The following is a 13,146-nucleotide window of genomic DNA, read 5'->3' as shown; positions in this document are numbered from 1 at the left end:
ACATAAATAATGGCTGCTTAAGCAAGGTAGACACCTGTAGTAGGAACTCTTCTGCATCCTTTCAGCCCTGATTCCTCCATATATCGTGCCAGGGAGGTGGTGTAGACCATAGACTTTGAGAGTGGACTGTGAATTAATTAATTAATTAATTTAATGTGTATTTTTTGAGAGAGAGAGAGACTGTGAGTGGGGAAGGGGCAGAGAGAGAGGGAGACACAGAAATCCGAAGCAGGCTCCAGGCTCTGAGCTGTCAGCACAGAGCCCGATGTGGGGCTTGAACTCACGGACCGTGAGATCATGACCAGAGCTGAATCCAGGTGCTCAATCCACTGAGCCACTCAGGTGCCCCAAGGGTGGGCTATGAATTTAGATCAACCGCTTCCATTCTGTGGGACTTGGGCAATTCATTTAACCTCTCTACACCTCTGTTTTCTATGAAAAGGACGTTAAACATACTCTAGCCATTTCATTGATACTGTAGCTATGTAAATATTAAATGAAAATATTTTGGCAAAGTACATAGTACAATACTTGGCACATAGTAAACATCCAATAAATGTTAAATAATACTCTGTCATCTGCTGTCTTGTTATATTACCTCACTTGAACTGAGGCTCAGGGTTTTTTTGTTTTTTGTTTTTGTCTTTTTAGAGAGAGAGTGCGTGTGAGCAGGGGAAAGGTGCGTGTGAGCAGGGGAAAGGGGCAGAGCCCGATGTAGGGCTCGATCCCATGATTCTGGGATCATGACCTGAGCCGAAATCAAGGGTTGGATGCTCAACTGACTGAGCCATGTAGGCGCCCCGAAATGAGGCTCAGTTTAACACACTTTGTGTGTATTCAGTCCCCCTGCCGTGGGCCGATGGTGATACGGTACAGTGAGCAGATGCTAACTGACCCTGACTCCTGAGGTCTTTCCCTTTCTTACAGCACAGGTGTGCATTGGGATCATTGTGATACTGATCATACACAACTATTGGTTCCTCTATGTCCCTTATATGACATGGCTTTACTTTGACTGGCGTACCCCAGAGCAGGGGGGCAGGAGATCCAACTGGGTCAGAAGCTGGACCGTGTGGAGGTATTTTAAGGACTATTTTCCAATTCATGTGAGTAGAATTGTTTTGTGTAGTACTATTTTGAGTTGGGAGAAGAATGGAAATTTGCTTTTATCACACACAGTTTAAGCTTTTCCCTTTTCAGAGGGAGAAAGCCAGCAGATCAGCCCAGACTAAACGGGATCTGGAAGGCTGTGTGTGAGGGGCCCTGGGCTTAGGAAATAGTTTAAAAATTGGGAAACATCACTAACCCAGAGAACTACATGAGTCATGTTCTCTATTTCCTTTTGACAGAGGAACTAATCATGAGGGGGTTTCTTTGTTTCTTATTGGAAACTGATCAGGGAATTTTTTTTTGTTTGTTTTTTTTTAACCTCAATACATACTGTAGCTCATCAAAACTTGGGATTTGGATCCAAGTCACAACTACATATTTGGGTTTCATCCCCATGGAGTGCTCGTTGCTGGAGCGTTTGGAAATTTTTGTACGAATTATTCGGACTTCGAACAGCTGTTTCCTGGATTCACTGCGTATCTCCACGTGCTCCCATTTTGGTTCCGGTGTCCTCTCTTTCGAGAATATCTGATGAGTAGTGGTAAGTGAAGGCAGATCACTATTTCTACCATGTTCTAGGGTGGCAGGACCACACAGAATGTTCCCTCCCAAACACAGGTTTACAGTTTTGTAGTAAAACCCTTTGCTTTTTTCCCTTTCTGACACTTCACATGCTGCTTGGATGATTCTTGCCACTGGACTGAAAGTCCCAGGAAGACACAGACTGTGTCTTTTTTTTTTTTTTTTTTTTTTTTTTTTAATTTTTTTTTTCAACATTTTTTAATTTATTTTTGGGACAGAGAGAGACAGAGCATGAACGGGGGAGGGGCAGAGAGAGAGGGAGACACAGAATCGGAAACAGGCTCCAGGCTCCGAGCCATCAGCCCAGAGCCTGACGCGGGGCTCGAACTCACGGACCGCGAGATCGTGACCTGGCTGAAGTCGGACGCTTAACCGACTGCGCCACCCAGGCGCCCCAGACTGTGTCTTTTTTAACACACCTAGTGTCTAGCCTTGTGCCTGGGATATAGGAAAGTTCAATAGATGTTAATTCAATGAATAAATTGATGAGTGCATTTTGTGTATTGAGATGTGGAAGAAAGAATCTCGGGTCAAACAAGTGATAGACGGTGCCTTTGGAGAGGCACTTTGCATGTTTTTACAAACATTAGAGATGGAAAATGTGCTCCAATATGTCTTGAAGCAATGGCGGTATGTAAACTAAGCATACTTAATCTGCCTTTTTCTTCCCGGATTAAATATCATCTGGCTCAGGAATGAGTTCATTCTACTCTGCTACTCTGAACTAGGGGAAAACTCTTTGATTAATGAAACCATAATTCTACCAATTCCAAGAATAAAATTTAACTGGAATTCTGGACACACTATATTAATGTGCACAGAGGCTAAGCTTGTGTTTACAGCTCTCACTGTAATTTGAAGGGTTCAGTTTGTTTGGTTTTCTGACTGGACCAGCTTATTCACTCCACATGAACTGCAGTAACTCACAAAGTGCTTTATGTTTATGGTCGCTGTGTAGGCTAACTTTACTGTCTTGCATTTCTTAGATAGAAAGAAAAGCGGATAGTCTCTATGTGAACACTTATAATTTCAGGATCAATAAGTGGCATATTCAGAGACAGAATTTTCCAGGGTCTTCCAGGTTTTCATTACTTCCTATTAATTTCTCAAATCTCTGTTGTCATTATATACCTGATAGGAAATCACTAAGCACCGGAGGATCAGGATCCCTGGCTGGGTTTTTGGGTTCTGTCTTCGGACCTTCACCTGCAAAGCCCTGAGCTCTCTGTTCAGTCTGGGCTGCCACTGTATCTGGCCTCTAGAGGGCGCACCAAACCTCCAAACTACCATAGAGGCAAAAAAAAAAAAAAAAAAAAAAATCCCATCTCTTCCCTGTTTTGGAGACACTGATTGGGTTCGTTTTATAAAAGGAAAAAAGGGAAATTTTTTGAATTGCCAAAAAAAAAAAAAAAGCACAGAAATGTATTTACAGGACACAGTTGCGGTTCCAAGCCACAAGTGCGTTTGAGTGGCATAACTGAGAGCAGGTGTGGCAATTCATGGCACGAGAGATGTAGATACACCCCTCTCCGTGGCCATGGCAGATACATATAATCAACCTGAGAGTCCTTCTCCAAGTAGTGCCCTCACAGTCACTGCCATTTACTCGAGCCGGCATTTGAGATTAAACTTGTCTCTTCACTCAGGCTTATGACATTATGAGATCTTTTCCTTTTTCCTATGACCTGAGATCTCCTAAAGGCTAAATAAAAATATCCACACTTGAGGGGCGCCTGGGTGGCGCAGTCGGTTAAGCGTCCGACTTCAGCCAGGTCACGATCTCGCGGTCCGTGAGTTCGAGCCCCGCGTCAGGCTCTGGGCTGATGGCTCAGAGCCTGGAGCCTGTTTCCGATTCTGTGTCTCCCTCTCTCTCTGCCCCTTCCCCGTTCATGCTCTGTCTCTCTCTGTCCCAAAAATAAAAAACGTTGAAAAAAAATTAAAAAAAAAAAATATCCACACTTGAAGCTCTAGGGTGTCCTTGTCTTAAAGTTTAGAGAGTTCTTGATTTTTCCTGGAACCGGCTTCCTAGGACAGCCCCTTCTACTCTGTGCCTGCCTTGGCAGCCGTCCGTCTGGGCATGAGAGACAGACGGACATGTGTACTGAACCCCCGGTAATAAAGAACCAGTAGGGTTTCAGAGGTCCTTTGCTGACCAGTGCCTGTTTTGCTCTTACCCAATAGATTTCTGTCGCTGTAAGTCCCTGTAGGTCCCGCCTCCAAACCATTCCTCTTGGTCCATTTTCATGAGTCTGTACTCACCAGGTGTCAGGCGGGACACATTCCGTGTTTCGAGACTCCTGTTCCTTCCTGTGTACCGAGTAAGGCTGGGCAGGTAGCAGAGATCAGCTCACAACAGCCTTATATACTACACAGAGGAGGTCAGTAGGAAAAGCAGCCGATAGATTCACCAAGACTTATTGATTGCTGTGGGCTCGTGAAGGTAGTGAGCAATGTATATGTCATCATATCATCGGCCTCTAGCTCAGTCTCTGCCTTGTAGGAGGTGCTCAGTACGTGTTCTGAATGAAGGAATGACTGATGTGTCAACAAGATTGCTAAGAAGGGGGAATATACATGGGAGGAGCCTATACTTTTGACTTGGGTGACAGAATAGATAATGCCCATTCCCCCTGAGAGGAAATGTTGCCAGAAGGACAACCTTGAGGAAGAATACAGCGCACTGGGTTTGGCAACATGGAACCCGAGGTGTCTTTGAGTTGTCAAGGTAGAAATGTCCACTGGGCCATTGGAAGTGTGGGTGTAGGGCCTCAGGAGGAAGATGTCCCAGGAGATAACGTTTGGGAGAACCCAGCAATTGTAAGTGGTAGTTGAATCCATGTATGTAGATAACATTAAAAGGTGTTAGAAACGAGGAAGGAGACTGTCGTAGATCAACCTGCTGTAACGAAATACCATAGACTGGGTGGCTGAAATGATAGACGTTTATTGTTCACTGTTCTGGAGGCTGGATGTCCAAGATCAAGGCACTGGCAGATCCAGTGTCTGGTGAGAGCCCCATTGCTGGCTTGCACACAGCCAGCCATCTTGTTATGTCTTCATATAACATAACCCCTCTCTCTTCCTCTTTTTTTTCTTTTTTTTTTTTTTTTTCAACGTTTTTTTTTTTTTTAATTTATTTTTGGGACAGAGAGAGACAGAGCATGAACGGGGGAGGGGCAGAGAGAGAGGGAGACACAGAATCGGAAGCAGGCTCCAGGCTCTGAGCCATCAGCCCAGAGCCCGACGCGGGGCTCGAACTCACGGACCGCGAGATCGTGACCTGGCTGAAGTCGGACGCTTAACCGACTGCGCCACCCAGGCGCCCCTCTCTTCCTCTTTTGATAAGAACACCGATCTCATCTTGGGGCTGCATTCTCATGACCTCATTCTTTTATTCTTTCCAGAGGTCCTACTTCTTAATACCATTCTATTGGGGATTAGGGTTTATAGAAATTTTGGAGGGATACAAATATTCAGGTCTTAGAGCCTTAAGACATAGCAGCATTTACAGAGATCCTGTAAAGGGAGCCTAGAAAGGGACACTGAGAAGTGCCCGGAGGAGAGTCGGTATCTGGAAATCTTTAAAAGGCCCGGAAGCTATGCCTCCAGTTTCCACTGAGGGCACATGGGGCACAATGGCCGTGCCTTGAACTCAGAGGAAGTTCAAATCCATTGAGGCTCAGGGTTCTTTGCCGTCTAACCCACCACTCTCTGCTTCTTCTCTCTTTGTCTCTTTTTTTAATCTTTATTGATTCATTTATTTTGAGGGAGAGAGCAAGCAAGCACGAGTGGGGGAGGGGCATAGAGGGAGAGAGAGAGAGTCCCAAGCAGGCTCTATGCTCAGCACAGAGCCCGGTACAGGACTCCATCCGACAACCGTGAGATCACGATCTGAGCCGAAATCAAGAGTCGGACGCTTGCTTAACTGACTGAGCCACCCAGGCTCCTGCCTCTTCTCTTAAGAAAGTGGTTGGTCACTCAGAATCCTGCATTATTCTATATTCCCCCAGTATTAGGAGCTCACAGAAAAATAAGCATATAATTTTCCTTTGAGAGATGGGGTGTGTTGTGTCTTAATAAAACGTGTCCGACATATTCTTTTATGACCAAAAACAATGGATAAAGCCAAGAATGGGAGGAAACAATAAGACATTAAAAAGGAATTATCTCTGAAATACAGGTCATGAATGGCTTGTGTTTTCCTCTTTTTTCTTTTTCCTGTAAGAGTTCATGATGTTTTCCTCCAAGAGGACATAGTACATTCAAAATCTGAAAAGGAATCTTTAAAATTATTTTTATGTGGGAAAGCCTGGTACAAAGACCGAACAATTATATCACGGTCTTAAGTAAACAGTTTACCAAAGTCAGACTAGGCATTTTGGAACCATGCAAAGATCTGGTTATTTGTTAAACGTCTGAACTTTTAAAACCATTTACAATATAAACGTAAGTTTGGGAAACAAGAATCCATGTAGAATATCTGACAACAGGCCCTTGTGTGTTCAGAAGATCTGTTGCAGCCTCTTGAAAAGGATATGCTTTTTGGGTTCTGAGCCAGGATTCAGCAGGCTACTGATCAAGGCCACCAAATACAGCCATGCAGGTTATGACTGAACAATTGCAGGGGGCCCTTTTACTTATAATGCAGTATGAATAGAGTCCATAGAATTGAGCAGTGCACAACCTATCCAAATAAGTGGTAGATTTAACAAGTGACATGTTAAAATAATTTTTTTGATAAAATTTTAATGTTTATTTGTTTTTGAGAGACAGTGTGAGTGGGCGAGGGGCAGAGAGAGAGGGAGACACAGAATCCGAAGCAGGCTCCGGGCTCCGAGCTGTCAGCACAGAGCCCGACATGGGGCTTGAACCCACAAATGGTGAGATCATGACCTGAGCCGAATCGGACACCTAACTGACTGAGCCACCCAGGCGTCCCGGTAACAAGTGACATTTTAAAGATACAGCCCATCACCTGCCAAAATGTTAGATCTAATTAATGGAATACATTACCTAAGATCTGGCTGTGTCAAAATTATAAACTACAAGTTGTTCCATATGTAAGCAGGGTAGGGAATTTTGTTAAGTGTTCGCAGATGCCACAGAATATTATGATAAAAATGCTTTCATTTTTTTTTTAATTTTTTTTTAATGTTTATTCATTTTTGAGACAGAGAGAGACAGAGCATGAATGGGGGAAGGTCAGAGAGAGAGGGAGACACAGAATCTGAAACAGGCTCCAGGCTCTGAGCTGTCTCACAGAGCCCAACGCGGGGCTCGAACTCACGGAGCGCGAGATCACGACCTGAGCCGAAGTCGGACGCCCAACCGACTGAGCCACCCAGTCGCCCCAAAATGCTTTCATTTTTAAAACACAATAAGTACTTACCCTTTTTGTTTTATTCACTAAGGGCCAGTCTCAGTTTCTAAGAAGAGTGTGTCCCATGTGCTGAGCAAGGAGGGAGGCGGAAACATTTCAGTCATAGTTCTTGGGGGCGCGGAAGAATCGCTGGATGCCCATCCTGGAAAATTCACTCTGTTCATCCGCCAGCGGAAAGGATTTGTTAAAATTGCTTTGACCCATGGGTAAGTAGTTTCTCATTTCAGGTACCTGGGTCAGAGAAGTTAAGACATTATTTAAAAAAACAACTTTTTTTTAACATTTATTAATTTTGGAGAAACAGACATGGTGTGAGTGGGGGAGGGGCAGAGAGAGAGAGAGGGTGACACAGAATCCGAAGCAGGCTCCAGCTCTGATCTGTCAGCACAAAGCCCAACGTGGGGCTCGAAGTCAACGAACTGTGAGATCATGACCTGAGCCGAAGTCGGACGCTCAACCGACTGAGCCACCCAGGCGCCCCTAGAAATTAAGACATTATTAAATGAACACAGAGAAATAAAGTATTGTTTCTTGTCCTTAAAGGCAGACCTCTTCTTAGTTGACCTGACAGTAAAAGTAGATGTTGGTGTTCGTGGGGAATGGATCACAACCTTCACAGTAAGGTAGTTCAGTGTCACGGCATCCAGCACCTACACTCACCTTGCAAAGCAAAGCAAACAAAAAAGGTACAAAATTTTATATTCACAGTACAGATTTCCAGTCAAATGAACAAATGAACCATGGCCCAAACTATAGGTGGAAAAGAAGTTTCCTGGAGCCTTGATTGGCTCTCGAATAAACTTCCATAAATTGCTAGGCTGCTGAAGTCCCTTCTCAAACGATTTCAAGTATAAGTTTCATGGTGTGGAACATGAAATTAGCAGGATAGGGAGGCAGAGGAACACTGAAAAATTGTCAGGAATAGGTTGCAAAAGCCAGCTGGACAGAATAAAATACTTAAATCCCTTCCATTGAAAATTTGTACTCTTCCCCTTTGTTATTTGTAGTGCCTCCTTGGTCCCAGTGTTTTCTTTTGGAGAAAATGAGCTGTTTAAACAAGTTAACAACCCTGAAGGCTCATGGCTTCGAACCGTGCAAGAGAGGCTACAGAAGATCATGGGGTTTGCTTTGCCTCTTTTCCATGCCAGAGGGATTTTTCAATACAATTTTGGCCTGATGCCATACAGGAAACCGATCCACACTGTTGGTATGTACCTCAAGGACCAAACGCTTGTTAGAATAAATAAAAGTATTACCTAACTTTGAGCCACATTACTGTTATTGATTGTGGTGTTAGTGCAAGAGAAGTGGCTTCCTAAAATAGGAATCCTATAGATGTTATTTGAGCTTTATGTATGATACGTCTTGAGCTAAGAAATCACTGTTTTTCACTTGGGAATTGAATACTTTCAAGAATACTGCTATTGAACTACAGGGAGAATCTAATTTAGACATAGAGTTTCTTTCTTTTTTCCTTTTTTTTTTTTTTTAATTTTTATTTATTTATTTTTGAGAGGGAGAGTGAGCAGGCTAGGGGCAAGGAGAGGGAGAGAGAGAATCCCAAGCAGGCTTTGTATTGTCAGTGCACAACCCGATGCAGGGCTCAAACCTACCAATCGCAAGATCATGACCTGAGCCGAAATCAAGAGCCGGACGTTTAACTGCCTGAGCCACCCAGGCTCCCCTAGACATAAAATTTCTAGTACTGAATATGAATCTATTTCTCTGCTCGAGCAGATCGTAACATAGCAGTCCTTTGATGAATGTGTTACATCACAGTCTATTAATGTATGCAGATTTCTGTGTAATGAATATCTTCATCATATTCAGTTCACATAGGCATCAGTCTGTAGCAAAAACAATTTTGGGAGGCCACTCACTGTAGTTGTATGTATTCTAATATAGACTGATCTTATTTTTAAAAAGTTGTATATTGGGGAGGCTTGAGATGGGGGAGGAGGGTGACAGACCATGTTGACAGAAGGACTGAGGAGCAGAGTAATTAGCTCTTCACATCGAAAGTGACCTGGACCACTCAGCAGGAGAAAGGGCAGAGCCAGACCCTAGTAGCACAAGTAACCAAACTGTATATACTTCATCTGAAACAGGAAGTAATAGTTTCACCAGAGACAGTCCATTAAATGCCATTCAAAATGTTTTTAGGTCTGTTTCCTTAGAACCGGATTTTACTGCTTTCAGTTTCTGAGAGCATTGCATTTCACGTGCAGTCACATGACACTATCTTTAACTGTGTATTTAACTCACATGGAACGTTAGCAGACTGTTGATTAGTTACTGTAATGGTAACACAGAGATAAGTTTGCCGTTGTGTTTTTCCAAGAGAAGCTGGTTACATTTCTTTGGCTATATATATAAATATATATAAATAGGTTGCAATATACATATATATATATATATATATATATGTATGTATATACACACACATATATATATACATGTATATATATTGCGAAATATATATTATATATAAATATATATATTTATATATATATATTTAAGCAGGTAATCAACATGTTTTAGAGCATGATTTTTCTATGTCCTGATGCTGGGTTTGGTCCCTTATGTGCAAAGTACTATAGTTGGCATTTGGGGGGATATGAGGAAAATGGAAAGATGTTATTTTTAGGAACTGAAGTTTAAGTGTAACTCATACACGCGTGAAATAGGTTGCCAGTGTTGAAAGCCAAGTGTACTTTGTTGGATTAAATGATTACAGTTATCACCCAATGGGGTTAAACTTTAGTTTTAAGTGGTTATCCCTTGACACAGCCTAGTTTTAACTGTGCTGACAAATAATTATTTGGTCAGGGGTCAGATAGAAATGACCAGATCTGAACTCGTTGTTAAGACTAGCAACCAGAGCTCTGGTTTTTCGCTCATGCCTGTCTAATGTGCTTCTCTGTAACATTTAGAATAAGGGAAACTTGGGGCGCCTGGGTGGCGCAGTCGGTTAAGCGTCCGACTTCAGCCAGGTCACGATCTCGCGGTCCGTGAGTTCGAGCCCCGCGTCGGGCTCTGGGCTGATGGCTCGGAGCCTGTTTCCGATTCTGTGTCTCCCTCTCTCTCTGCCCCTCCCCCGTTCATGCTCTGTCTCTCTCTGTCCCAAAAAAAAAAAAAAAAAAAAAAAATGTTAATAGAATAAGGGAAACTTGCTTCAGTCCATCCTTTCTGCTTACCTCCCAAACAATTGTATCGGAAATACCACGTCTTGTCTCTAGAATCTTCAGTGTCCTGCCAGTATTTGAAACCTTTTAAAAAAGCAAGCTGAGAATATGAACATTTACATAACACCTCAGCCGCCACGAGATTGATTTTATCCTCGGCCAGATGACTGAGGCCCGCCTGATTTGAGTGAACCAGACCCGCACAGACCATGTGCATTTAAGGACTTTTATTTGAAATAACCCAAGTAAGGATAGAATATGGACAATTCCTTAGACAAAAGCAGAGCTATGTATCAACCCAATGCAATGTGATATTGCAACAGAGACCTAAGTTGCTGTGTGCATTTCCATTTTAAATTAATGCACTTCAAGCCCAGAGTTGTTTCTTTGCTGACTCCCTGACAGAGCCCAGGCAGGTCAGGTAGCATCCAGACCAGCAACTTATTTTCTGATCTCTCTGCTCCCCTTCTACTTAATTAAGAGTTTATATTTAAAAAAAAATAAATTAAAATAAATGGGGCACCTGGGTGGCTCAGTCGGTCAAGCATTTGACTTTGGCTCAGGTTGTGATCTCACCATTCGTGGGTTCAAGCCCCACATCAGGTTCTGTGCTGGCCGCTCAGAGCCTGGAGCCTGCTTCGGATTCTGTGTCTCCCTCTCTCTCTCTGCCCCTGTCCCGCTCATGTGCGCTCTCTCTCCCTCTCAAAAATAAACAAACGTTTAAAAAAAAAAGCGATTAAAATAAAAGAGTTTGTGAACTTAACTCTACCTTGCATCATAAAGACTCAGTAAATATTAGTTCAGTTCATCCTCAATCATCACTTCATCTTTAATTCTCTCACTGACAGCTGTCTGGAGATGCTCAGATTATCCATCCTACACATGTCCACACGTCTGTGGGGCTTCACTTCCTCATCGACGTTAGAGCATTCATTTCAGCGTCAACGATTCTCTAATACTAGTGAGAATTACTAACACTGCAAGGCTGTGTCTGTTAATATCCTACTAATTAAGTCCTTTTAGAAGAAATATGTTCTCATTAAACCCAAAGTGCCATCATCAGGTTACAGTTACCCTCCGTGTACTTCTTACACCAAACCTTGCTAAACCACCAGGTTTCTCTGTGTCCTCCATCAAAACCCTCTTTCCTCTTTGCTGAGGGTCATTCAATGCTTACGAAAGGGAAGTTGGTGGTGGGATGAGTGAAATAGGGGATGAGGATTAAGGAGTTTACTTGCTGCGATGAGCACCGGGTGATATATGGAAGTGTTGAATCACTATATTGTACACCCGAAACTAATATTACAGTGTAGGTTAACTAATATTACAGTGTAGGCTACACAGGACTAGAATTAAAATGAAAAAAGTAATATAAGAAGCTCCCATATATTTCCTTTATACATTTCAAAAATAGTATACAATTTACGTATTTTATGTTGTTGGTTTATCAAAATACAATAAAGCGTTCACAAAGTCGTGATTCGTTACATAAATAATGGAGAGAAACTGATTTAACTATCGCGTGCATCATAATAATCAGGAGGGATAATTGAAAGAAGTTTCGACTTTAAGAACAATGTGTAAAGGAGTGCAGTTCCTGGGAATTGTTTCTTTCCACAGTATAGAGCTCCAGGAGGCCTGCCGGGATTTTGTCTTACTGTTCCCTGCTGTATTCCCAGGGCCCACAGAGTAGGAGCTCAAGACCCATTTGTAAACAAATCATTCTTCAGTTATGCCTGTCTGATGATACTTCTTAAGTTTTTAAATACCTAACAAGTAGACATTAAACATTTTAAGGCAGGCTACTTTAAAAAAAATTTTTTTTAACGTTTATTTATTTTTGAGACAGAGAGAGACAAAGCATGAACGGGGGAGGGGCAGAGAGAGAGGGAGACACAGAATCGGAAGCAGGCTCCAGGCTCCGAGCCATCAGCCCAGAGCCCGACGCGGGGCTCAAACTCATGGACCGCGAGATCGTGACCTGAGCCGAAGTCGGACGCTCAACCGACTGAGCCACCCAGGCACCCCAAGGCAGGCTACTTTTAAATTCACGTTGTAGAGCCCATGTGCATAGTATGATGGGAAGTTGCATGTTTGGGCAAGAAAGCAAGAGACAAGGGAGGCTTGCCATTTAAAGGGGGAAATTTCATGTACCGTTGTATGTGTTGATTTTAATTTCTGTAAGTTTATGTTGAAAACTTTCAAAGGTTCAGAAAAGTTTCATGAGTAGTAAAATGAACTCCTGTGTGCTTTTCTCCCACACTTGTAACATTTTGCTACAGTTTTTCTCTCTCTAGTGGTCTAATACAGCACTGACATTTTTGATAGGAGCTGAAATCATGACATCTGCTTCTATGTGTCTCTTAAGAGCAAGATGATTCTCTTCTCTGATGTCAGTGCAATTTAGGAAATTGAACGTTGATCAAGGACCGTTAACCAGTGTACAGCCTATATTTCAAATTTCACCAATGGCCACAATCGTTGCCTTGTCAGCTGTGCTTTTTGGGGAATGGGGTGGGTCACGTGTCTTTTCCCCCAAACAGAATCATACGTCGCATTGAATTTTCGCATCTCTTTAGCCTGCTTTAGGCTGGGATCGTTTTTCAACTTGCCTTTGTCTTTATGACAGGAGCGATTTGGAGGAGTATAGGCCAGTGGTTTCTAGAATGTTCCTCACTGTGGGTTGGTGTGGTCCGTCGTGGTTATATTCCAGTTACGCGTCTGTGGCAAGAATTCCACAGGAATGCTGGTCTTCCTCAGGACCTCGTGTATCAGGAAGCTGTTGATGTCAGTTTGTCCCACTGTTGGTGATACTCACTTTGATCACTTGAGTGGGGTGTTTGCCAGGTTTCTCTACCATAAAGATAAATTACAGAGATTTGTCTACAG

General features: G+C 42.8%; 1 protein-coding gene across 11 annotated transcripts in view; it reads left to right on the top strand.

The window, feature by feature from the left end:
• The window catches only part of MOGAT1 (monoacylglycerol O-acyltransferase 1), a 116,971-nt gene that overhangs the window by 12,645 nt on the left and 91,180 nt on the right, over positions 1 to 13,146 (top strand). For 8 of the 11 annotated variants that reach the window (XR_009254848.1, XR_009254847.1, XR_009254845.1 and 5 more), the window contains exons 2-5: positions 928 to 1,106; positions 1,447 to 1,651; positions 7,104 to 7,278; positions 8,080 to 8,279. Coding sequence is in view for 7 of the 11 variants with exons in the window: in XM_058703423.1 (XP_058559406.1) it covers positions 928 to 1,106; positions 1,447 to 1,651; positions 7,104 to 7,278; positions 8,080 to 8,279 (759 nt within the window). In the remaining 4 variants the exon portion in view is untranslated. Of the gene's footprint in view, positions 1 to 927; positions 1,107 to 1,446; positions 1,652 to 7,103; positions 7,279 to 8,079; positions 8,280 to 10,230; positions 10,802 to 13,146 lie in introns of those variants that run through there. The other 3 variants (XM_058703473.1, XM_058703451.1, XM_058703465.1) reach the window with 2 other exon arrangements.

This window comes from Neofelis nebulosa, chromosome 2 (genome assembly GCF_028018385.1).
Source record: "Neofelis nebulosa isolate mNeoNeb1 chromosome 2, mNeoNeb1.pri, whole genome shotgun sequence".
Classification (NCBI taxonomy): Eukaryota; Metazoa; Chordata; class Mammalia; order Carnivora; family Felidae; genus Neofelis; species Neofelis nebulosa.
This window is presented reverse-complemented; position numbering and strand designations above follow the sequence as displayed.